The 26003-nt window shown below is 44.9% G+C and overlaps 1 protein-coding gene across 3 annotated transcripts; it reads left to right on the forward strand.

Annotated features, from left to right (window-relative positions):
* Nucleotides 1-10989: 10989 nt before the first annotated feature.
* On the forward strand, nt 10990-25541 carry Tp53inp1 (tumor protein p53 inducible nuclear protein 1). 3 transcript variants are annotated; one of them, XM_059253842.1, is made up of 5 exons: nt 10990-11073; nt 19524-19774; nt 20460-20817; nt 23315-23352; nt 24856-24966. In XM_059253842.1, exons 2-4 carry the CDS (start codon nt 19666-19668, stop codon nt 23334-23336), a joined length of 489 nt encoding a protein of 162 aa, XP_059109825.1. In that variant the 5' UTR covers nt 10990-11073; nt 19524-19665; the 3' UTR covers nt 23337-23352; nt 24856-24966. The 3 variants fall into 3 exon arrangements, with proteins under 3 accessions (XP_059109825.1, XP_059109823.1, XP_059109824.1); XM_059253840.1 differs by lacking the exon at nt 23315-23352 and having other exon boundaries at nt 24856-25541; XM_059253841.1 differs by lacking the exons at nt 10990-11073; nt 23315-23352 and adding an exon at nt 11250-11510 and having other exon boundaries at nt 24856-25541.
* Nucleotides 25542-26003: the final 462 nt, after the last annotated feature.

Here is a 26003-nt window from a genome sequence, read left to right on the forward strand (position 1 = left end):
GTCACCACGCCTGGCTCAATTTCCTTCTGAAAGGATTTCTTGGAACTGGAAAGAGGGCTTGGTGATGAAGAGCACATGCTGCTCTTGCAGAGGTCCCAGGTTCAGTTCCCAGCACATAACATCTCTCAACTGTCAGTAACTCCAGTTCTGCGGCATCTGACGACCTCTTCTGGTCTTCATGGGCACCAGGCACACACACACACATACACGCACACACGCAGGCAAACACTTATGCACTTAAAATTAAAATACTCTTAAAAGGATTGTTGCATAATTGTTTGAACTGAATTGTGCCCCCCCCCCCACTCCTGAAATTCATATTAGAGGCCTAGCCTCTGGTGCTTCAGAGTGTGGCTAGATTTGGAAAGGTGATAAGCTACAAAGAGACTGTCAGGGTAGGTACTGATCTGCTTGCTTGACCTCAGATTTCTACCCGCCAAAAGGCAACATCATATCAGCTGTTCTGTACCTGCCTATTCTGGGGACCTGGTTAAGGCCGAGCACACAAATAAAGTTAGACTTTTTTTTTTTTTTTTTCCGTGTTACTGTGTAACAGTACTGGCTGTCCTGGAACTCGCTTTGTAGACCAGGCTGGCTCAAACTCACAGAGATCTGCCCGCTTCTGCCTCCTGAGTGCTGGAACTAAAGGTGTGTGCCACCATGCCCAGCTCAGTCGAACTGTTTAAATGTTGTTTTTAAAATTTACTTATTTTATTTTATGTATATGAGTGTTTTGCTCACATGTATGTCTGTGTACACACACGTGAGCCTGGTGCCCACAGAGGAGGGCACTGGATTCCCTGGAATGGGGGTTATGAACAACAGTGAGCTGGGAATGTGGGCGCTGGAAATCAAACCCAGGTCTTTTTCAGTACGTGCTCTTAACCACTGAGCCATCCCTCCAGACAGCCCTACAGTTAGATTTTCTATTTCTATTGCTCTTTTTAACCTCTCCCACCCAGGATTTCACTGGTCCCCACAAACTGCTGTTTCAAGGTCACCGCTGACACTATCCAACAGGTCCTAAGTCACTGGGCCACCTCTGGGACTTCCTTGCAGCTGCTTAGATTCCCCGGCAGGAGCTACTTCAGTGACTCTACCATGACACTCTCATTTTTCTACTCTCTTCCGTGGCTGTAAATATCACAAAAACACTGGAAGTCATACACCTCCACCTCTCCCCGGAGCTGCAGACCCAGCCACCAATGGCCCTGGACATTCCCACTGAAAGACCTACAGAGCATTTCCAGTCCAACGCCCACCTCCATCTCGCCTCAGTTTCCCATTCCCTTTCCTGGTGCTGTCTATTCACCAGTGAAGTCAGAGTCCCAGCATCCCCCACTCCCCACCACCCTGTACATATCTCAGCTCATGTAACAGCCTCAGCTCAACCTAAAACAAACCCTGATTTCCACCGTTCACCCCACACCTGCTGCTGCCACCTTGCTCTGATCAAACAGTACCGCCCTGCCTCCCACGTCCCTCCTCACCTCTGGGTTCATCCTGACTGAGGGGCCCTGCTGACTCCTGAGCCTATTCACGTCTCATCAACTTGTTTGTTTCTTTTTTCTTTTTCAGTACTAGGGATGGAATCTGGGGCTTGTGCCTGGTAGGCAAGTGGTGGGTCACTGAGCTGCATCTCCTACCCTGAGTTCATAAAACCCTTTTCTTTTGAAACATGGTCTTAAATTGCGTGACTTGCAATCTTCCTGCCTATCCTTCTGAGCCATGGGATGACAGAGACCCACACCCAGAACCTGGCTCTCACCACATCTTGAATACAATGCAGATTTGCTCTGCTTTGCAAGTTCCCTCTGGCGGTGGCCCTGTCCGGCTGTGACCACATCATGTGCCCTCACAACCCTCTGGCTATATTGCCAGTCTTCTGTAGTGAACCGGGTGGCGGTAGGGCTGGGTCTAATTTAGGGCTGGTTCAAAGCTCACCCCCTGGAGAGTTTTTCTAGAAACCCTCCTCTCACCTGGCACCTGCTGGAAGGTCAGAGAAGTCAGCACACTCAGGTTACAACCAAACCATGTGCCAAACATTGTATCAGATACTCATATTTATTATCTCAGCTAGCCCTCAGAACCACCTTTGAAAGGGCCTTCAAAAAAAATCCTGATTTTATAAATCAAAATACTAAAGTGAAGAGAGGTCAAATGCAAGGTCCGAAACCAACCCTCTAAACCACTACTCCCGTTCAATCTACCCTGAGTTGTGGGTAATTGGGCTCCGAGGAGTCGGCTCTCCAGGGCTGACGGCTTCTATCCCACTTGCTTTTGGGCGGGTAAAGTCACTTAGGTACAACAATGTGTACTAGGGAGGGACAGTCAGACAATACACAGTGCAGGTCAGAGCCCAGCATGCCTTTAACCCCACACTTGGAAGGCTAAAGCAGAACTGCCACAAGTTCAAGGACAGCCTAAGCTATGGAATGAGACTTTGTCTCAAACGAATCCACAAAACAAAACAGAACCCAACCAAACAAAAACAGTAACAACAAGGAACAAAATTTGAGTTTGGTAGATAATATTATATATATTATATATTTGGTAGGTATATATATTTACTAATGGGTCCTTATTTTAATAAGCTAAAAAAAAAATGATGACCTTTGGTTCTTTACTCAGGTAGATTTGAGACTAAAGTTCTCAGAGGCCATTAAAACCTTTACAATTAAAAGTTTTTTGTTTTTGTTTTTGTTTTTTTCCAACAGGCAGTGGTGGCGCACGCCTTTAATCCCAGCACTTGGGAGGCAGAGGCAGATGGATCTCTGTGAGATCGAGTCCAGCCTGGTCTACATAGTGTGTTATAGGTCAGCCAGGGATACACAGAGAAACTCTGTCTTCAAAAAACAAAGGTTTTTTTCCACAGCATCTTTTACATATATGGTCACTGACTTACCATGTCGCCTCCACTAGAAGCAAAGTTCTGGAGAACCAAGACTGTTTTGCTGTCCTGGTAAGTGGCAGAGTGTAAGGTGCTCATTTTAAAATGTTGAATGGATGAAGGAATGCCAGAGGCATTCTGTGACCTGCTTGGATGAATGCCCTACATTACTTACCTAAGCCATAACGGGAAACAAAGAACTACTCCTGCCAAATGGGAGGAAGAGGAGGCCTTATAGGAATAAGAGGCCCCACAGGAATAGAAACATAACACGCGAACAAAAACAACTCTGAGCCAGGCAGTGGTGGCACATGCTTTTAACTCCAGCACTCAGGAGGCAGAGGCAGGTGGATCTCTGAGTTCGAGACCAGCCTGATATACAGAGAGAGTTCCAGGGACAGCCAGGGCTAGAGAGAAACCCTGTCTCAAAAAACCAAACCCAAACAAACAAACAAAAACAACTCAGCCTCTGGAGAACATTTAGGGATGATCTGCCCCCCACCCCAACTGCAAGAGTGAGTTTTGGTACTATTGTATGCAAGTGGATTCTTATCTGTACATCTATCTGCCCAGAAACCAAGGAGCCTAAAGGTGAAGTTGGGCTTCACTGAAGCCAGTCACTGACATGAGATCCCATCAGGTCCCCTAAGCTCCTGTTCGTTCCTTTGTCTGAGACAGTCTCATTCTACAGCCCACACCAGCCTGGAACTCAATATACAATTCGGGCTGTTCTTAAACCCGTGGTAATCCTCCTGCTCAACCTCCTGAGTACTGGGACTTCAGGTATGTGCCATCGTGGCCAGAATGAGGTCCATAGTCCTTGAGGGTGCTTCTCTCCAGCATCCCTCACATCCCATTAATTTCTAGTGCCTCTTCTAGTGCATAATTCCTTTTAAGAATTTTTTGTTTGAGACATAGTCTTAGTGTATAGTCCAAACTGGCTTCAAATTCAGTACTCTCCTGCCTCAACCTCCCTAGTGTGAAGGTTTTATTTACATCTTAATTTTTTATTACGTGTGTGTGTGTGTAAGTGTGTGTGTGTGTGTGTGTGTGTGTGCGCGCGCGCGCGCACGTCCGTGCATGAAGAGTGTAGACGCCAGAAGACAATTTGTGAGAGTCAGTTCTCTCTTCCACTATGAGGCTCTCCAGGATCCAATGAAGATCATTATGCTTGGTGGAAAGTACCTTAACCCATTGAGTCATCAGTTGTTGCTACATGACCGCACATGCTCTGTCCAGTAGCCAAGCAAGAGGTTCAGTCATCCCTTACATCCTATGTAATCCATGTGCTGAGTGATCACCTAATCTATGCACATGAGTGACATGGCTACATAAGTCCATGCGCATGTGCAGGGGAATCTATAAAAAGCGGGTCACAGACATCCTCCCTCTTCTTCCTCTTCCTTCAGCACATGTCTTCAAATAGGCCTAAGCACATCCTTTCCTGTCCCTCCCTTCTCCTAATAAACTCTTACAGTGGGTTTTGTCGTAGCTCGTGGCTTTTCTCGCATGGTAAAACAGCACCACTTAATGAATAACATTGTGCCCCATAAAACTAACAATCGTGCCAGCCCAAAGATTTTATTCCTAATCACCATATGGAAACAGCATTTGAAAAGACATAGGTGTAGCTCAGTGATCGAGCCTATGCTTAGAACGCTTCGAAAGCCCTGGGTTCTATCTGCAGCACCACAACACAGAACGAAACAAAAACCGAGAAGACAATTACAAGTTGCCAAGCTCACAGGGTACAAAGGCTGGAACCTAAAGCTTTGTGCATGTTAGGCAAAAGCTCTGCCACAGAGCTACATCCCCAGCCCAGAAACTGTTGTGTTTAATAGTCCTGGAGTAATTCCTCACTCCCTAACATCTTTCTAAGGAGAGAACTGGCAGCCCTGTTTAGGGTTCTGCTTTCAGTCAGGTGGTGGCACACACCTTTAATCCAAGCACTTGGGAGGCAGAGCCAGGCAGATCTCTGAATTGAGGCCTGCTGTGGATGTTCTGTATGGCAAATGTGTTGCTGATTGGTCAATAAATAAAACACTGATTGGCCATTGGCTAGGCAGGAAGTATAGGCGGGACAAGGAGGAGAATAAAGCTGGGAAGTGGAAGGCTGAGTCAGAGAGATACTGCCAGCCGCCACCATGACAAACAGCATGTGAAGATGCCGGTAAGCCACGAGCCATGTGGCAAGGTATAGATGAATGGAAATGGATTAATTTAAGCTGTAAGAACAGTTAGCAAGAAGCCTGCCATGGCCATACAGTTTGTAACCAATATAAGTCTCTGTGTTTACTTGGTTGGGTCTGAGCGGCTGTGGGACTGGCGGGTGATAGAGATTTGTCCTGACCCTGGGCCAGGCAGGAAAACTCTAGCTACAGAGGCCAACCTGGTTTACAGAGTGAGAGCAGGACAGCCAGAACTACACAGAGAAACCCTGTCTCAAAAAAAAAAAAAAAAAAAAAAAAAAAAAAAAGAAAGAAAGAAAGAAAGAAAGAAAGAAAGAAAGAAAGAAAGAAAGAAAGAAAGAAAGAAAGAAAGAAAAAGCTTTTTTCAGTGTTTCCTTTAGAGAGTGGAGTTCCACCTGTGACCCCAGCACTTGGGAGGCAGAAGGAGCAAGCCTGACACAGGTCAGAGTGGCCTACACAGCAAATCACAGCCAGCCAGGAATATACAGGGAGACCATGTCTCAAAGACAGTAGGGGCCGCAGAGATGGCTCTAAGGTTAAGAGCACGGGCTGCTCTTGCAGAGGACTGGGTTCAATTCCCAGCACCAATTGTCTGTCTAATTCCAGGTGTAGGTTTTTGATAACCTTTTCTGGCCTTTGTGGGCACTAGACATGGATATGGGGCATAGACACATACGCAGACAAAACACCCTCACAAAATAAATTAAAACTTTGATATTAAAAAGCAAGTAGAGTTCACTGAACCTCTTCCTTTTCACTGAACAGTGTCCTGTCGCTGTGAAGATACTGTGACCACAGCAACTCTTGTTTTGTTTTGTTTTTTGTTTGTTTGTTTGTTTTGAGCAGGGTTTCTCTGTGTAGCCTTGGAGCCTATCCTGAACTCACTGTGTAGACCAAACTGGCCTGGAACTCACCGAGATGCTCCGCCTCTGCTCCAGAGTGCTGGGATTAAAGGTGTGCGCCACCACAGCCCAGCAGGAACTCTTATAATGAAAGCATTTCACTGAGGCTTACTTACAGTTTCAGAGGTTTGGTCCACTGTCATCAGGGCAGAAGCTCAGCACAGGCAGACATAGTGCTGGAGAGTAGCTGAGAGTTCTACGTCCCGATCTGCAGGCAGCAGATCTGGGTCTGGCATGAGCCTTTTGAAACCCCAAACCCACCCCAATGACATACTTCCTCCACCAAGGCTAATCTAATCCCTCTCAAAGCCACTCCCTGGTGACCAAGTACTCAAATCTACGAGCCTATGGAGGCCATTCTTATTCAAACCACACTTCTGTTCCAAGCTTTCTCATCCAATTTGACTCTTTCTCTTCATTTGGGATAATGAATTTCACTGGAATTTTAAGTGATTGATCTTAAATGCATTTTTCCTAGACAACTGGCAATAGTCTGGTCTATGGTCAAAGCCAGCTGACCCTCTCTGTTGATAGGGTAGATAGATTTAAAATGACCTAGCCACTTCACTTTGGGATTCTTCACAGTATAGCTAAACAGCTTGGTGCTTTATGTTGGAAGAAGGCCTGTAGGGTCCTCCTTTGTGGCTTGGAAGGAAACAATACTCTTTAGCAATCTCAGTGTGGCTGGCAGGGTGACAGCCACAGCCTAATTTTGTGACCAGGAGGCAGGAGCATTACTTGTATCTGGATGCTGGCATAAATATGGTCCAGCTCTGTGATCCTTCAACAAAACTTGAGGTTGAATTTCTTTTGTTCCAGTAGATAAGGGAGTGTATTGAGCACTATGGAAAACAGACAAGGGTACTCTGACAGATGGGGACAGAGTCGCCCCACAGCAGGGGGTGAGCCTGGAACTGGGTACTATAGCAACACTCTAAGAATTAGCCTATGAATTAAAGGATGGTTGCATTCATGGGGTCTGTGCAGGCAGGGAATGGCCAGGTCTTTTGTCAGCCAACAGAGAAAAGATTGTGTTTCTATTGTGTGATTTGAGTTCAGTTGCATGCAGACAGTCTTGTGCTGTGGAGGTGACCTTACTTCTGTGTGTCTTACTTCATTTAAGTATGCAAACCAGAAGAGTTCCAAGGAGAGAGGCAGCAGGAACGATCACCACCACCACCACCACCACCACCACCACAACCACCCACCCCTGTGTGGGCAGTAGGCAGTGAAGGGTTTTGGTGATTTCTCTTGTTAGTTCCTTTTATTATTATCTAGTCCCCACACTTCCAGACAATGTCAGTTGTAAAATACTCCTCCCTCATAGGAACAGACAGACACCTTCCACAAACAACTATTCACCCCTGGTTTCTTGGTACAATACAGGAATAAACAAGTACCAGCTGGTAAGATCATAAATCAGCAAGAGTAAAGAGAGCAAAAGATGCCTGAGATAAGACATGGTTTTCCTTTTCTTCTGCAGTGCTGGGTGTTGAACCCAGGGCCCTGAACATGCCTGACATGAACTCTATCACTGAGCTAACATACTGGGTCTGATGGAAAAAAACAAAACAAACTAAGAACTTGTTAAGTTAGAGATGGATACGTCTGCGATTGGCCTTTCAGGGATCTGCTGCTGTTGGTGGCTGCAGGGTTTCTGTTGCTTCTGCTTGGGTTTGGTTTGTTGGCTGTCTGAGACAAGGGCCTCTGGTAGACCAGATAGACCTCGACTTGGAAGATGCTTTGAGCTCATAGCCTTACTGCCTCCACCTCCCAAACGTTAAGGTTACAGATGTGTGCTACCTCTCTCTACTGGCTTTCTGATTTTTCATTTTCTATTTTGGTCATCTGTTGTTTTAAAAACTGCACCAAGGGCTGGGGATACTGTTATACCCAGATCTCGGGGACCCCCAAAAGACCACCACGGAGACCAAATCCCACATGTAAAAGCCAAGAGCCTTTATTTCAAGCTCCAGAGCTTGGTCCCTCTGTCTGTCCAACACAGCGGTGAGAGCAGAGAGCCCTGAGCTCAGGTGGGGCAGAGTTTTTTATCACGGCAGAGGTTGGGATGAGGGGATTTCCAGGGTCCAGGGCCTTGATTGGCTAACAATTGTCTAGGGGTATCTGTAAAACAAAAAACAGGTGTATGCTAGACTCAAGGACATCTGGCCACCTTATCTAATGGTTGGAATGTTTGGGATGTCAGGTACTTCCTCACCCCAGGTAGATCCCTGGGTGGTATCAGCTTAAGGCTTTTCCTGGATCTGGGTGTTGCCTGCCAGTAAGCCTGTCACAGAAGCTGTGTCTAGGCCCCTAAGCCTGTCATGGCTGCTGTGTGGTCAAGCTATTTTGGGGCCCCTTCACAGACAGAGAGGTAGATTTCTTTCCTATCTTAAGAAAAAGGCTCTGCTTCAATCCTGAAAAACAAAAAGTGAAACAACAAACCTCCTGCATTTAAACATTTTCTGGGTATAGTCGCACATGCCTGTGACCCCAGCCCTTGGGAGGCAGAGGCAGGAGGATCAGGAGTTTAAGGCCAGCCTGGGCTACACAGTGATTTGGAGGACAGCTGGGGCTACAAGAGACTCTAAAAAAATAATTAATTAAATAAATAAGTAAATAGAGAGAGACACAGAGACAGAGACAGAGAGAGAGAGAGAGAGAGAGAGAGAGAGAGAGAGAGAGAGAGAGAGAACAAAAGAAAGAATAAAAAGAGCCATCATTTGTTGCTCAGGATTCCACCATTTTGGCAGGACTCTGTGGAGACAGCTTATCTCCACATTTCACATGGTGGTAGGCTGAGGCTGGGATTGCCTGAAGGGCCTTTTTCTCTCCTGTCTGGACCTCAGCTTGGATGGACTGTACCCCAGGGCCTGGCCAGGCATCTTTTACCACGTGACCTCTTTACACAGCTAGTTTGAGCTTCCTCACAGCAAGACTGACAGTCTGCCCTGTCACGTGGTTGTCTCCTTCTAGACTAGAAAGCAGAAACTGCCAGCTTTCTTACTGCTCTGAAGTGTTTAAGTCCCGGAATATCATCACTAGTCTATGGTGTGGCTCAAGGCAGTCACAGAGCTAGCCCAGATTCAAGGTGTATGTGTATGGGTAGAGGACAGATTCCATTTCGTGATGGAGATGTTATGATGGCTACCTCTGTTAGAATCATTTACCTCAGGTTTACTCTGTCCTAATAAGGTACTGTATGCTTTGACACACTGCCTTTAGGGGTAACAAACTTATTAAGCTGGACAAGGTAAGTCTTTTGTGATAAAAAAACAAAACTAGACTTTATACTTGTCAGTAAGTTTTGGTTCTAAATGGGAAGATGACCTCCAGATGGATTCTTAAAGGGAAACAGGAGATGATGGAGCTCCTAACACAGCAATAGCATTTGAGAACAAAGAACCTGATTTGCCAAAATCTCAAGTGCAGACTGCACAGACTACACCCTTGAAGCATGTAAAGTCAAATGACCAACACATACTGGTCATTACCTGACTCATTGCAGAGCAGAGTGGGGACTTGCGGATCAAAATCCATTTTCCCTGGAAGGCTGGGTGTTTTAAGTGTTCTTGGTGGCCTGGAATGGGTCCCTCTCCTCTAATTTTGGGTTGGTAAATTAGACAAAGGGGAGCTGAAGGGACCACAGTTTCCAGTAAACATGTTCAGGACCAACACCAACCTTGAACAGACCTGACCAGCCTGGACCAATCGCTGAGATGGGAAGCTCTGCGGGCAGGAGAAAAAGCACACGGGGTCTTTGTCTCAGGTCAAGAGCAGAGAAAGCAGGCAGACATTTGCCTTCTTTATCTGTCTATAGCCCGTCTGGTTCGTCTCCTCTAGGGATCTGTCTACTCTAACGCCCGACCCTTTAACACAGCTCCTCATGTTGCAGTGGACCCCAATCGTAAAATTATTTTCGTTGTTACCTCATAACTGTAATTTTGCTACTGTTATGAATCATAATGTAAATATCTGTGTTTTTCAATGGTCTTAGGTGACCCTTTCAGGGTCGTTGGACTCCCAAAGGGGTTGAGACTCATAGGTTGAGAACCACTGGGTCTAGCTGCTGGTCCCTTAGAGACAGACCACTTGGGCTCCCATCAACACGACTCTGCTAGTTAAGCCGCCTATATGTGTGCAGTAGAGCTTTGCTTTGGAAACCCTTTATAAGTGCAGTGTCTCATTTCCTTCTCACTATAAATAGCTGGTGAGTAGGTAGGTCTCATGTGAATGTCTACATTTTTCAGGCATATAAACAAGATAGGTCATAACCTCCTCAGGTCACATGAGAGATGCAGACCCCTGGAGAAGAAACTGAGCTAATTCTCCACTCAGGGCTCCTCTTTTCAGAAGCTAGGGGCCTTCAGGCCTCCACTGGGGGCCTCCTTTGCCAGGCTTTGCCTTGCCCATAGGCAGACCTTAGGGGCAAGACCATGAGCGCCCAGTTGAAGTTCCTAAAACAGATGAGGCCCTGGCTTCTGGTCTCACTAAGGCGGGGGATGAGTGGAACACCCGCATCCCACGTTATTTGAGGCCCAGAGGTGGGTTTGCCTTCAGCACCACGGCTATTGTTTTACCTCTACACCGGCCAGACGAGCAACTGGTATCCCAACCCAGAGAAGAGGGGTTCTGAGTGCCTCGTGCCCACACTCGGAGCTCCTCACTCCACCAAAGCGGCTGGGGGTCGGGCTCTCCCCCTCGCTGCCTCCCATCTCCGCCACTCCCCGGCCCCCGCTCTCTCCCCTCCTCCACTCGCCCCGAGAGCCCGGGCTCCCGCTTTGTTGCCCGGGCTTGTTTCTGCCGGGGCGCGCCGCGGGCCGGATGCCAGGTCACGTGCGTTAGTGACAACCTCTCGCAGAACGGCCCCGGGGGGCCCCCGCGCAGCCCATTGGTCGGCCCGGGGCTGGCGCGGCTCGGGGCGGGGCCGGGAACCGATCAGCTGTTCCCAGAGCTGCACAACAACAAAAGGACCCGGACGGGCCGGCGGCCGCCAGGGCAGCCGCCGCAGCGCAGCCGCCGCAACGCAGGAGCCGGCCCGCCGCAGCTACCTCAGCGCCCGCCCGCCGGCCCGCCGCTCCGCTCGGCTCACGTAAGTGCGGGCGGCGGAGGGGAGCCCGCTCCCTGCCTTCCCCACCGCCCCCCCCCTGGGGGACGCACACGGCGACCCCGGGGACCGGCAGGTGACGGGAAGCCCGCTCCGTTACCCCGAGACCCGCCCCGGCCCCTCCTGACCTCGCGCATCCCCGAGCCCGCACCTGTGGGGAGAGCGCTTCCCGTCCTTCGGTCCCGGTCAGTTCGGTCGCTGGCACTTGGGGTGTGCCGGGACTGCTGTGGCCTCTGAACACTTCATCTCAGACCGTCGCGACCGCCCCGTGAGGCCAGCTTTGCTTACTTAAACGGAGGAAACTTGGAGGCACAGGGAGATTAAGTAATTTTATGGCCACACAGCCAATTAAAAGGAAACGGTGTGTACTATTTGCAGAGGGATTTCACGTGCAGTTCCTCCTTTTTGCGTCTATTTTCATGGTACGTTTACTCCGTGTAAAAGTTCAGAGTAGATTAAGGGAGAAGGAACCCCTTTCCACCTGTAACTCCTAAGGACTTGGGCGGTCCTGGCTGAAAGAGCCCTTCAGAATGCTTAGTAGTTTTAAAGAGAGGAGTTGGTGTGACTCTTGGGTCTTTGAACCGACATCATTACAGATGTCCAAGATCCCGAAATCACATGCTTGGTGATTGTAATACTTTTCATTGGCAAGTGTGAAAAACACCAGGGCCTTTTCAGTCTCAGCCACTATCATTTGAAACTATAATTTTCAAAGGCCCTGCTGGAAACCATGGCCTAATTTTTGTGATCAAGGTCTCTTTTGTTTTCTCCTCCAGTCTTGTATTCTTTTCTGCTTCCTGGTGTATTTCTCTTGAGAATGGCTGCTTTCAAGTCAAGCTTAACAAGCAGTGAATTACCAACCTAAACTGCTCTCTGCCCACTGTCTTCAGACTTCGGGACAGGAGGCGATGAGTCCACAGGGGAATAATCTCCTTGTAATTAGCTAAATAGACAGAGTCGAGGTGGAACGAGCCAAGACCACGTTCTTGGCTTGGTGGGTTTTTTTTTTTTTTTTTTTTTTAGTTCAAAATTGGTTTTTAAATTACTTGAACCAAAGCCAAGGCTTGGTGGCCCACACCTGTAATTCCAGTGCTGGGAAGGTGGAGGTGTGAGAATCAGGAGTTCAAGGCCAGCCCCTGTCTCAGACCAAAAGAGCAGACACTTGTGTTAGCGTCTTTGTTTTTCTGAACTAGTAGGTCTCTCCTTCCACCATGTAGATTCTGGGGATCCAACTCCGGCGTCAGGCTTGCCAGCAGATGCTTGCAGAGCTACCCTGCTGGCCCCAGAGAAATAGTTTTAGGATGCTTTCCACTGATATGTTTAGCCAGCTAGTATTTCAAAACTGCCAAGGAGCCACAACTGCACTCTTCGAACTTGTGGGTGCTTTTGTTGTTGTTGTTAATTTGTAAATGTTTTTGGAGCCGCCTGCTGGCAGCCGAAACAACTGAAAAGTGTCTGAAGTTTTTAGAAACAGACAGGAGCTGGAGATCAAGTACAGGGAAAAGGCACCGGGCTGGAAGGATTCCTACCCTGCTGCTGCCTCTGGATACCAGCTCTCTTGCTTTTGAGCAAGTGATTTTCATTTCTGGGGCTCGGTTTCTTCATCACAAGACAAATATTTCAACTGCCTATCACATACCATAAAACATTCTGCAAATTGTAATTCTAGTTAACTAGTATAAGACTAGTTAGTCCTACGGGCCTTTAGAGGAAAAAACTCCAGACCCAAAGATGCTAACTGACCTGCTCAGTTTCCCTGTGAGCCTGCCTGCTATTCACCAGGCTGCTACTGTGAAATGCCCGAGAAGCGGGTAGCTGTCATTCTCATGTTAAGGATGGGAAAACGGAAGCAGCAAGAGGCATGTAAATACCTAATCCTCACATGCTGTAGAAGGACCAAATTCAAAAACCAGCAGTTAAGTTCACACCATACTCTTTCCCCGAGAATGCATCTCAAAAATGAGAAAGGCATGCCAGCAAGATCTTACAAGCTAAGAGCTCCACTCTAAGTTCTCAAAGGAGAATATTCTTACCCAAAAGTAAACTCAGCCACTTTCTCTGCCCACAAAACAGTTTCTACTCATATGATGTGAAAAACAGGAGAAAATGTTAAATTAAAAACATAATGACTTGCAGGATGGCAGTGGCGAACACCTTTAAGGCCAGCACTTGGGAGGCAGAGGCAGGCAGACGTCCCTGAGTTGGCAGCCAGGCTGGTATACAGAGTGAGTTCCAGGACAGCCAGGGCTGTTAACACAGAGAAACTCTGTCTCAAAAAACAAAACAAAACAAAGATGACTTTTTTTTAAATTATGCCGGGGGGGGGGGGGGGGGGGGGGAGGGACCTAAAAGAACCAGGGCCAATGCTAGCAATGACTGAACAAGGTGGTGGACTAGATCCACCCCCATTTTCTCAACTTCTATGATGTGGTTTTGTCCATCTTATTAAGAAAAAGATACCATTTTTGGAATGAGGATGGAGGTATTTTAAAGCAGGCAAGCAGCAATGGGTAAATCTGCCTTGATCAATACTTGGGCCCAGATAATTTGTTTCTTCCCTACCCAGAGGCTTCCAAGTAGCTCAGAGCAGCAGGCTGCCTCCTCCAGCTTCTCTGGCCTCTTCACTAAATTCCACAGCTATATTTGTCAGTCTGTCCTCTTGGGGATTCATGTTTTCTCTGGAACTTCCATTATAGATTTTATAAATGTGTCACTGACTGTAAGGGGAAACTCTAAAGTCCTGCTTTTTCTACTTGTCTCCACATAGAACCTGCTCTCCTCGGGAGCTAACATCTCTGGTAGGTGTTAAGGTAAAAAGAATAGTGACAATTATGAAGGACATTCTCTGGGTCATCGGTGGGAGGATAGGACGTTAAGTTTTGGAAAACTTACACTCTTAACTGCCTACATATCTCGTTAGCCCCTAGGAAAAAATTTTTTTTTCTTTTTTTTACAACAGCACTGTCCTACGTGGATGTTTAAATTTTCTTTTTTTTAAATTTTATTTATCTATCTATTTATTTATTTATTTTGGTTTTTCGAGAAAGGGTTTCTCTGTGTAGCTTTGGAGCCTCTCCTGGAACTCACTTGGTAGCCCAGGCTGGCCTCGAACTAACAGAGATCCACCTGGCTCTGCCTCTCGAGTGCTGGGATTAAAAGGTGTGCGCCACCACTGTCTAGTAGCTATGTTTAAGTGAAGGGAAAAATGAAATTAATTTTATTAGCATAATTTATTTAACCATAACTATCAAAACATCATTACACTAACATGTAATTGATGTAAAATTATTGAGATAATGTTTTCAGTACAAAAATCTTTCAAGTACATTCCAGTGTATACCTTATATGAGTAGCATAGTCAGATGCAAAGTCCTCACTGGAAATACTTAAACTATATTTAGATTTTTGCTTTATGAATAGTTTACTGAGCTGGGTGATGGTGGCACACCTCTAATCCCAGCACTCGGGACGCAGAGGCAGGTGGATCTCTGTGAATTTGAGGCCAGCCTGGTCTACAGAGTGAGTTCTAGGACAGCCAGAACTACACAGAGAAACCGCTGTCTCGAAAAACAAACAAACGAAGAATAGCTTACTAAGGATACAAAGGAGAAGCTGGCTGGCAAAAGCTAGAATACTCCCTGCCTGACTTTGCTTTTAGTTACCAGAGTTTACAGTTGAAAAAGGAGGCTCACATATGGTATTCGTTCTAGACATAACTGAAAGTTTTCTGCAGTTTGACTCAAATATCAGTTTATTTAAGTGGGTTAAAATTTAAAATTTGTGCTGGGCGGTGGTGGCGCACGCCTTTAATCCCAGCACTCGGGAGGCAGAGGCAGGTGGATCTTTGTGAGTTCGAGGCCAGCCTGGTCTACAGAGCGAGATCCAGGAAAAGGCGCAAAGCTACACAGAGAAACCCTGTCTCAAAAAACAAAAAACAAAAAAAAAAAAAATTCAAAATTTGTAATGGGTATGGTGTGTATACCTTTAATCTCAGGACTGGGGAGGCAGAGATAGGTGGGTCTCCTGTGTGTTTGAGGCTAACCTGGTCTACATCGAAAGTTCCAGGCTACCTAGGGCTACATACATAGTAAAGCCCACTCTTAAAAAAAAAAAAAAAAATGAGGGACTAGCAAGACAGTTTAGCTTTTAAGAGCATACTGTTCTTCCCGAGGACCAGAGTCTGATTACTAGGACCCACAGGGTGACTGCCCACTGCCTGCAACTCCAGCTCCAGGAGGATCCGACACCTCTGGCTTTCTGGACACACATAATAACAACTAAAAATCTTACCTGGGAGATGGTGGCACCTTTAATCCCAGCACTTGGGAGGCAGAAGCCAGACAGATCTCTGTGAGTTCAAGGCCAGTCTCGTCTACATACTGAGTTCCAGGACAGCCAGAGCTACATAGTGAGACCCTGTCTTGAAAAGAAAGAAAGAAAAAAATACCCCCTCCCCCCAAAGTTAAAAATCTTTTTTTTTACCCACCAGAAGTTTTAAAAGTTAAAATTCCAGCACTCAGGAGGCAGAGGCAGGTGGATCTCTGTGAGTTCGAGGCCAGCCTGGGCTACAGAGTGAGTTCCAGGAAAGGTGCAAAGCTACACAGAGAAACGCTGTCTCGAAAAACTGAAAAAAAAAAAAAAAAAAAAAAAAAGTTAAAATTCAGTGTCTTGGTCACAGAAGTAAAATACATAGGATGGTTTATCTGATATATTTGGTGGTAGCCTTGATGGAGTTTGGTGTCCAGGGTTCCACTATCTAGCACCTGGTTGTCCCTGGCAATACCTACAGAAGGTAGGGCCAGAAAGCCTCATATACAGTTAGAGCATCTTCACATTATGATTGTATTAGTTGTGGACCCTTGTGGAGGCAATCCTGTCCATTCCTCCTGTTTTTCTCAGGGAGACTGAGGCTCACAAGGGTTAATTCACACAGTTCCAGCCACCCATGGTAGTGCCAGAGGTTCCCCTACTGGATCCTAGACTAGCACCCTCACTTCTTCCCAGGACTAAATTCTGAGTCCTTCTCAAGGCTCCCAGGTGTGTCGTGTGAATACCAGCAGTGACTCCATGAGCGGAAGACAAGTTGTTTACCTCCCATTGCTGGTCCCTGGAGAGAAATGTGACGTCAAGACAACAAGCATGTGACTTGTGCTGTGTCTCACAGATCTTCAGGAATAGCCTGTCTGTGGCAGAGTCCAGATACTACAGGCTTAGCCGACCTCTCTGCGTTTGGCTGTAGCCAAAGGGGGCAGATTGCAGCTGCTCCAGTAGCCTTGACCCACCCACATTTTGTGGCTTGTAGCCACTGATAAGGCCTAAGTCCCAGTGCCTTATCCCCAGGTAAGTGGAGGACAAGGCTCTCACTCGGGGTGACTGAAGAGGCCCCCTGTGAAGTTCTCCCCACTCTGCAGCAGCTCTAGTGAGCCTTATACTCGGGACAATGGTGAGGGCTCTCTAAGCTCCTGCAGCACAGCTATGCTTGGGCTGTTGTCTGCCCTCATAACTGAAGAGACATTGGAAATGCTTGAAAATGTATCTTTAGTCCCCCTTACGTGCTCAAAACCCTTCACATGCACCCAACCTCAAGGACTCATCCTTTGGTTTCAGGCAGACTGCACAGTCTACCTTTTCTATTAATTTCTCCTTTTAGCATGCAGCCCTCACGATGTGAGCATGCTGTTTCCCAGAAGGTTTCAAGAAAACTGGTTATGCAAGTGACATTTCCTGTTTACCCACATTTAATAATTAATGGTTGAGGATGGTGCATTACAACCACAGTGTCTTAATGTCATTTGTTTGAGATGTTTTACCTTTGTGTGCCAGATAGTTGTGGCAGTCTGTTCTATACATAGAGAATGGCACCACGTTGTTAGCAGAAGTCAACTATTCCCTTAAGTGAAAATGATTTTGAAGGTGAGCTGGGCTTTGTATCTCATGTATGCAATCCTAGCTAGCTGGTGCAGAAAGATCACTGAGTTCCAAGGCAACCTGGGCTAAAGCTGTTGACAAAAAAAAAAAAAAAAGACAAGCGCCAGTTGTCATTCCTCCTGCATTGACAGCTCCTACATTTGTACTGCCAGCTGAACCACACCCCCAAACTTGTGTTCTACTGCCCAACATCTCTAGCTGTGTCACCATGCACTCCCCCTAACTCAGCACAGTAGCATCCATCCTGTACTTTGTGTGGTATCCCTGCCCTCTAAATGGTCCCACCATGACTCAACTTATCCAGAATCTGGCTCTTCCTGACGATACCCCTTTTACTTATTTATTTAAAAATAGGATTTCACTATGTACCCCAAACTGGCCAAGGAATATGGATCCTCTTGTCAGTCTGTCAAGTGCTGTGGTTACAGATAGTATTTCCATGCCTGGGTTTCTCTTCTTTTTCTTTTCTTTTCTTTTTCTTTTTTTTTTTTTTTTTTTTTTGGTTTTTCGAGACAGGGTTTCTCTGTGTAGCGCTGGTTGTCCTGGATCTCACTCTGTAGCCCAGGCTGGCCTCGAACTCACAAAGATCCGCCTGGCTCTGCCTCCCGAGTGCTGGGATTAAAGGTGTGTGCCACCACCGTCCGGCGGGTTTCTCTTTTAATTTCTTCCCTATAAGGTCCTGCAGGAAATGGTCCCCAGCTTGTTCTTTGACCCTCTGTCTGGATGTTGAGCCATCTGGGCAATGCCATGCTCTCACTTACGTAGGCTTCCATAGTGTCTGTTGGCTCCTTCTCCACTGCGGATTTCTCAGCTATCCAGTGTTACTTACTGGAGAGCTGCACCAGGGAGGTCTGAGGACCATCTGGTAATTCTTTCTGCTACCTCAGTAACTGCACTATTTCACTTCCTGTGTGGTTCTTGTTCACTGCTGGTTCCCCTGTGCTCAGCACTATGCCTTATACATAGTAGGTACTCACTATTTGTAGGATAACAATTGCCCTATCCAGAGAACTTTGTGTCAAGACTCTTGCCAAGCATGCTGCCTGTATAATCTCACTTAACAAGAGTAGATCAGGGAATGTTGTTGGCCTGGAGTAGAATGAGAGTTACGAATAGCAAGTAGATTTAGGCTATTTGTGTAGCCGGAGTCCACAGAACTTGCTGGTAGTTTGGACAAGGGACCGAGTGGCTTCAGAGCTGGTAGGAGGTAGCAAAGAAGGATAATCTCGAGGAAAAAACTAAAAATGCTTCTTGATGTGTTTTCCGTTTACTGTGCTATTGGTAGCCAGATAAATATGGGCACTTATATCTGTAACTCTGTGCTTAGATAAAACAAGCTGGGTTTCCTATTTAGAACTCACCAGAACTACCTGAGGTAGGAGCCATAACCAACTGAAACTGTAACTTCCTAAGTCTTTTTAAAGACAGTGTGTGTGTGTGTGTGTGTGTGTGTCAGTGTCACATGGGTGGAGGTGGGAGCATCACCCGTGTAAGTTGCTTCTTTCCTTCTACCGGTGGAGATCAAATTTACATCCTAGACTCAGAAGCAAGTGCCTTTACCATGGAGCTGCCTCACTCATCATCTTCCTAAGTTTCTGTGTTTTAAAGTTTATTTATTTTATATGTGTACGTGTTTTGCCTGCATGTATGTATATGTACTGTGTATATGCTGGTACCCTCTAATGTCAGAAGAGGGTGTCAGATCCCCTGGAACTGGAGTTACAGATGGTTGTTGTCTTAATTAGGGTTTCTATTGCTGTGAAGACACCGACTATGCAACTCTTATAAAGGAAAATATTTCATTGAGGTGGTGACTTACAGTTCAAAGGTTCAGTCCATTTTCATCATGGTGGGAAGCACAGTGGCATGTAGGCAGACATGGTGATGGAGAGGTAGCTAAGAGCTCTACATCTGGATCTGCAGGCAGCAGGAAAAGAATGAGAGCTACACTAGGCCTGACTTGAGCTTCTGAGACCTCACAGCAGGCCCCAGTGACATACTTCTTCCAACAAGGCCATACCTCCCAATAGGCAGTCCCTATGAGCCTGGGGGGCCATTTTCATTCTAACCACCAGAGTTGTGAACTACCAGGTGGGTGCTGGAAACTGAACTGCAAGAACCACCAGTGATCTTAACCATATCTATCCCTCCAGCCCATCTGCCTAAGCTGTAAAGTGAAAGGGGGAAACCAGGATTTGAGTCCCATATACACACTGATTCCTGAACCACCCCACAGAGAATCGTGTTACCAGCCCCAGGTCTTGCAGTTAGGTTTCTACAGTGTGAATTTCCCCATGCCAGTATTAGTTGTTTCCAAAGCTAAACTATGCTATTCTTAAAGATTTCAAATATGAAATACACGAAGAACACAAAACAGCAGGATAATGGGGTGGGGAGGATGAGCACCTGGCACCATGGTAGAAGCGAGAGGATTAGGAGTCAAGGCCAACCTTGTCTCAAAAACCCTCACAACAAATACAAATAAATAACTTTCTGTTTTATTTTAGGGATGACGACTCTTGTTCTTCACCTAAGTTGGAGAAACACTGCACTTTAATCTCCTGCCTGTGCCATCAGGCCAACTGAAGACAGGGTTTTGAAATCTCAGCTATCAAGTTTTCCAGCCAAAGTCTCAATCTTGCCTTAACAATGTTTCAGAGACTGAACAAAATGTTTGTAGGTGAAGTTGCTACTTCCAACCAAGAACCAGAATTTAGTGAGAAAGAAGATGATGAATGGATTCTTGTTGACTTCATAGGTAAGGTGTACTCAACAATTAATCATCACAACACAAGTGGCATCCAGCAAGCTAAGCTATGTAGCTAAGGCTAACCTTAAACTCTTGGTCCTCCTGCCTTCATTGCCCACTCACTAGGATTATAGACACACCCCACCACACCTGGCTCAAGCACTAGAGTGCTTCTCTCCACACACACACACACACACACACACACACACACACACACACCCTCGTGTGCACTCAAACATGGATGTGTACATATATACAAAGAATGTGTGAACTCTTACATGTAACTTTTAAGGTTTAAGAGTAAATAAATAAGGACATTCCAAAAACTTTCAGGAAACATTTTGTGCCAGACAATCCAGTCAGTAAAACTGACTGACGTCACACTTTCCAGTTTTGCAACTCCCAAAGCCTGGTGCAAGCAGAGGCGCTTTAATGGGAAATCCTCACGGGCAACAGGAACCCACGGGGCTCATACTGTGTTTATCTGCCAGAATATAAAGTCCTAAAGCCATTCCTTAGTGCCAGTATAACTATACATAGACAGGGTGGAAATGAATTTATAATTGTTACAAGCAAAACTTGCCTTTGTAAGCATCTTCTAATATAGTATTGTCCTTCCTTCTGTTGTGAACTTGGATGACTCTGCCACAACTGACTGCTTCTCCTCCCCTGTGCAATGTGGGTCACAATCTAGACACTTGCACTGGTTTCTCAGCCGAGGAAGAGGAGGAAGATGATGACGTCAGTGAAGATTCCCCAGCAGAGCACACATCAGTCTTCTCCTGTTTACCTGCATCTCTGGAGTGTTTGGCTGATACCAGTGACTCCTGCTTCCTCCAGTTTGAGTCCTGCCCAATGGAGGAGAGCTGGTTCATCACCCCTCCCCCATGTTTTACAGCAGGTGGATTAGCCACTATCAAGGTGGAAACAAGTCCTATGGAAAACCTTCTCATTGAACATCCCAGCATGTCTGTGTACGCTGTTCACAACCCCTGCCCTGGTCTCAGTGAGGCCAGCTGTGGGAATGAGGACTACAACTTGAGCAGCCCCAGGTATGTTGCAAGCACTTCCTAGTCTCTGCACGGCAGTCTGCTAAGCAAAAAGTTTATTTCTGCACAGTACAAAGCTAAGGCTTTGGAAGATAAAAAAGTAATTGTGTTAGAGATTTACTTAAGTAACATGGGCAAGGCTATAATTGCAGCATGCAGGTCAGGATTGAGTTTTATAAGGTTATTAATTATAGCATGGCTCAGTTGTATAAAAGAGAACTATCTCACTTACAAAATTATGCTACTGAAGGAAAATTAAAAAAGACTAGTATTTCTGATAAGTATATTAGAATATAATTCTGGTATATTATAGACTCAATTATTTAGGGTATCAAATTCACCTAAAATATGTCTCAAAAATTTATTTTCTTCCACATACCTTAGCTAAACCACCTTAAATGCTGCTTAACCTAGAAAATCCAAGTATTTGTTCCAAGGGTTGTCTTCAGATTTCACACTGCAGTGATGTTGTTATATGGCAGTCCAAAATGGAGAGTTGAGGGCCCAGTAAGCTCAGGGAAGAGAAGTCAGTCAAGATTAGTGTGTCACAAATCAACCTTCCAGATACTCTGTGGCCTTTATCAAGATAACATTTTCAGCAGTACATCTGAGACGATTCCCACCTCTCCATCTCACTCGCTTAGAGCCTGGCCCGTCAGTCATGCATGTCAGTGGAACATGCCTGTAATAGCAGACCACATTGTGAGGATTGTCCCTGACTTACGCCTTCTCTGGATTCTTTGGAGTACTTCACTGTCATCCAAAGGGCTCCTTTTGGATAGTTCAGGCCATGACTCCACTGGCCCACTGTATATAGCTTGTTTCCCATCTATGGAGTAATAACTAAACCCAAGCAACGTTAAGCTTTCCAGAGTTGCTACTCTCCCAAGTCTCAATACTACAGATGCACTTTAGCAAGGCTAAATACATTTCCTCTTGTACCAAATCAAAAATCATGTTCTTATTACAGTTACGTAATACCAGGCATAAACTGGGACTTCAAGTGGCACAATTTTGAAAGCCATAACTTTGCTGAGTTAAGTGTTTTTCAGCATCCCAACAAACATTTAAAATATAATTTGTTTGGAGGTGGTGGTGATTTAATTGCTTTACATTGGCTTTAAGCAGATTTCTTCAGTTCTTAAAAATTCTTCCCTACTGATTTTGATTGCATCTCTGAAGAATCCACCCAAGAATGACTAGGGGCTAGAGAGATGGCTCAGTTGTTAAGAGTACTGTCTGCTCTTTGAGATGACCCAAATTCAATTTCCAGCATCCATATTGCAGCTCCTAACTGTAACTCCAGGCCCTGGGGATGACGCCATCTTCTGGCCTTTATGGGTACTACAGGCACATGGTGCACAGATTTATTTACATGCAACCAAAACATTCATACACACAAAATAGAAATAAGTAAAATCTCAAAAAAAATTTTTTTCAAGAAAAGAATCTAACATGATTAATCTGATATGGTCACTCTAAGTTTATTTATTGGCATTTGAAATTTTTAAAGTACACATGTATGTAATTGGCAGTTTCGCAAAGTAATGTTATAGCATACTTTGCCAAAAATTTAAATATGCAGAAATTTCAAAATTTGAAATGGCATCCCTCATGACCCACAGAGGAATACTATTAACACCCTGGGCATGTCCTAAGTTGTTGTTACTGTATAGGCTCATTTCAGTACCTGTCACCTTTACTTTGAATCCAATGGATTCTATACTATTTTATTAGACATGATACTCACCATCGTGTTTTACCAAATTTTCACTTCATCTTCTTACCAAATCATACTTTAATCTTCCCCTGAAGAGCCTAGCTCTAGAGTATTTCAGCTTTATCTGAACCATCATCTTTATCCAACTTAATATCCACTTAACCCCTGTATTTAGGGGTTAAGTGTTTGATATCAGATGCCACAAGGAATTGGATTTGCATTCCTGTATCACACATATTGACATGTAGGATCAACAGATACTTTTCATAAATGAATTATCAAAGGCCAACCATGGTGACATGCTTGTAGCATTTAGGAGGGTGAGATAGGAGGAACAGTAGTTCAAGGGCAGCTTGGAATACATAGTGAGATCCCTGTCTCAAAAAGAAGTGTGTTTTTGTATTTCTAAATCAAGGTAGAATTAGGTGTTACCAAAAAGGCAAGACTATTTATGTAGCAAACAGTCTGCTTTCCAAGCAAGCAATAAACCATGTTTTTCAATATTACTTCCATTCTGTCTGTCCTCAGGGATATAAGTATAAACCACATGAGTATGATGCTAAGTACTTATAATGGCTTTAGAGTGTACATTTTATTGCATCTTAGCCTTTATAAACATTGTTTGTGAATGTTTATGATACCATAATTTTAAGTAATGTCTTCAATTGCCCATAGTAAATCAGTCTTAATAAAGAAAAATGACCATGTCCTAGTAGTAAAATTAAAATGGCATTTTAAATCTTACTAGTGATTTAATAGTTCACCATTTAACATTTGTAGGGCCAGGAAAAGCTGCTTATAAGACTCATGGGCACAGAGTAAGTATATTCATTTTGAGACTGTATGATCTGTGTTATCAGTCTAAGCAGGGAGACCAGGAACCCAAATGCCTGCCTTCTAAAAATCATTGTGTTTATAGTAGCTTCTTTCCATTTGCTTCTTTTTTTGTTGTTCCCTAGTGCTAGGGATCAAGCCTTGTACGTACTAGACAAGCACTCTACCATTGAGCTATACTGCCACCCAACCCTCTGTTAATTTCTTAATGGGATCTGTTTTAGTTCGTTTCCTCCCGCCGTTTTAGGTAAAATATGTAACTGCCTTCCTGAATAACTGGTAAAAATCTTAAAACTCAAACTGGGATATAGCTCAGTTTGTAGAGTTCTTGTCTGGTGCACAAGAAAACCTGGGTTCAGTTGCCAGTGAATAAACTGGACTTGGTGATGCACACCTGTAAACCTAGCCCTGGAGAAATAAAGGTGGGAGGATCAGAAGTTCAAGGTCACTCCTGGATACATTGGGAGCTTGAAGCCAGCCTGTGTTAGAGACCCTCAGTCCTCATCCTCATCGTTACAGTTGTACTGGGAATGTTGCTCACCTGTCAAGCATTTATCAATTATGCAAGAGGCCTGAGATCAATACACAGCACTGCAGAAAATTAACTTTGTTATTAATGTATACAACCATGTTCCAATATACATGTTGTGTAAATGCCATTCCAAAATATGCCCTCCTGTGGTATAAATAAAAAAAGTTGAAGGAATGTCCTTATATACATTTCTATGAAATGCTGATTCATATGCTACCTAGGACATTTTACTTGTAGCCAGAAATCATCTGTGAAGGTGCTGGGTGCTGTTGATGTAAATGCTTTTTGATCAGTCAAATTTGAGAATTATATTTTATTTTAATATTATAGTAAGACTGAAATAGATATCATCTTCTAAACAGCTAAAAGTTGGGTGTGGTGACTCACACTGTAATTCTAGCACTTGAAAAGTTGAGGCAGGAGGATCAGTAATTTAAGGCCAGTGTTGCCTACATGGCAAATCTGAGGCTATCCTGATCTGCATGAGACTCTACCTTAGATAACTAACCAAACCGCAGATGTTCAGTAGACATCAGTTCTCCTCCTGGAGAACCGTATTAAATTCACTCAGAGTATGGAGCACAGTTTTAATATACAGCCCATTTAGCCACCTCTGGATTATATGCTACATTCCTATTAAAAGTTCTTTTCACCTAGGAGCTATGACACACATTTGTAATCCCAGAATGTGGAAACTGAGGCAGGAGGTTGGTGAATTTGAGGGTGGCCTGGGCTCAATAACAAGACACTATCTCAAAAGCAAAAGCAAAAACAAAAATTTGGCTTCTCCCTTCTACCACTAGCAGCAAATACCGTCACAAAATATAAATCTGTCCATCAGCCAGGAGGCACTAAGTTCTTACCCAACCAGAGACAAATAAATGTAGAAAACTAAATTCCTAAGGAAGTAGCCTGTTTAGTAGTTGTTGACACACTCCACTTTGGTCTGTTTCAGAATGGAAGCCCAAAGTGAAATGGGGGAGCACATTCATTGCTGTGTTGCAGCTCTTGCTGCTCAGGCAGCATTTCTGGAACAACCTAGGAGCTTCCGCCCTTCCCAATGGATAAAAGGACAGAGTGAAAGACAGTCTCTGAACAGAAATGGCCTTCGTCGCCAGAACCTTACCAGGGATTGCCATACTCGACAGATGAAGCACAGTGGCTGGGTGGTTCACCAGCCCTGCCCACGCCAATACAATTACTGAGAATGTTGGTTTCCGTGGATTTGTGCCCATGTATGTGGATGTGTGTGTGCATACAATGAAAATGCTGTCTCCTTCCAGCCAACTGAAGACCAACTGCCTAGTGTGTCAGTGTGTCTAGACACTATCACAACCATATTTTGTGCTTTGTATCACATAATGCCTTGCTCCTGACAATTACTTTTAAATAACCTTTTCAGAATATTTTTGGAAACATATCAATACAGTTACAGTGTTTGGGGAGGTCTTTAAATATAGTAAGGTATATATGAGTAATATCTTACAAATTTCATCTATCAATTTTGTATTATTTAATCTTTTGTGTAAGCAAAAATTTATTCTCAGGGTCAGCCATATACTTTATTGACCAGTACTTGATAAGTCTTTTCTGTATATAATGAGTACATTTTTATACACTAACATGAGCATTAACAAGTGATTTTTGCCATGGATATAATGGAATTAATGGCTGAACTTACTTCTGAAAGAAAACTTGACATATTCCGTATGTATGGTTCTTTTTTTCCCAGATTGGTCATTGCAGTTTATTGTGGAATTCAGGTACATTAACTTTGGTGAACAAATGCATTCAACAATTCTGATGTGACTCCACAATATGGTACAGATACTATAGCTGTCATGGACAAAAGCACTTGTCTCATATGCAAAGGGAAAATTAGACCTGTGAGATGACATTTGCAATCTGTCTGTAGGTAACCCACAGAGCGGTCAGTCAGTATTTGGAGGTGTCTAGAGTCTTAACTGCCAGTTCAGCTGGAAATGCACAAGTGTTTGCCCAGGCACTTGGTGACTGCATGCTCATGTCTGCCCTTAAGCAAGGTAACTCCTCAGACATGGAGCCTGTCCTCCCAAGGGGAAAGCATGGGAGACGGGACTTCTG

This window comes from Peromyscus eremicus, chromosome 2, assembly GCF_949786415.1.
Source record: "Peromyscus eremicus chromosome 2, PerEre_H2_v1, whole genome shotgun sequence".
In the NCBI taxonomy this organism is placed as follows: Eukaryota; Metazoa; Chordata; class Mammalia; order Rodentia; family Cricetidae; genus Peromyscus; species Peromyscus eremicus.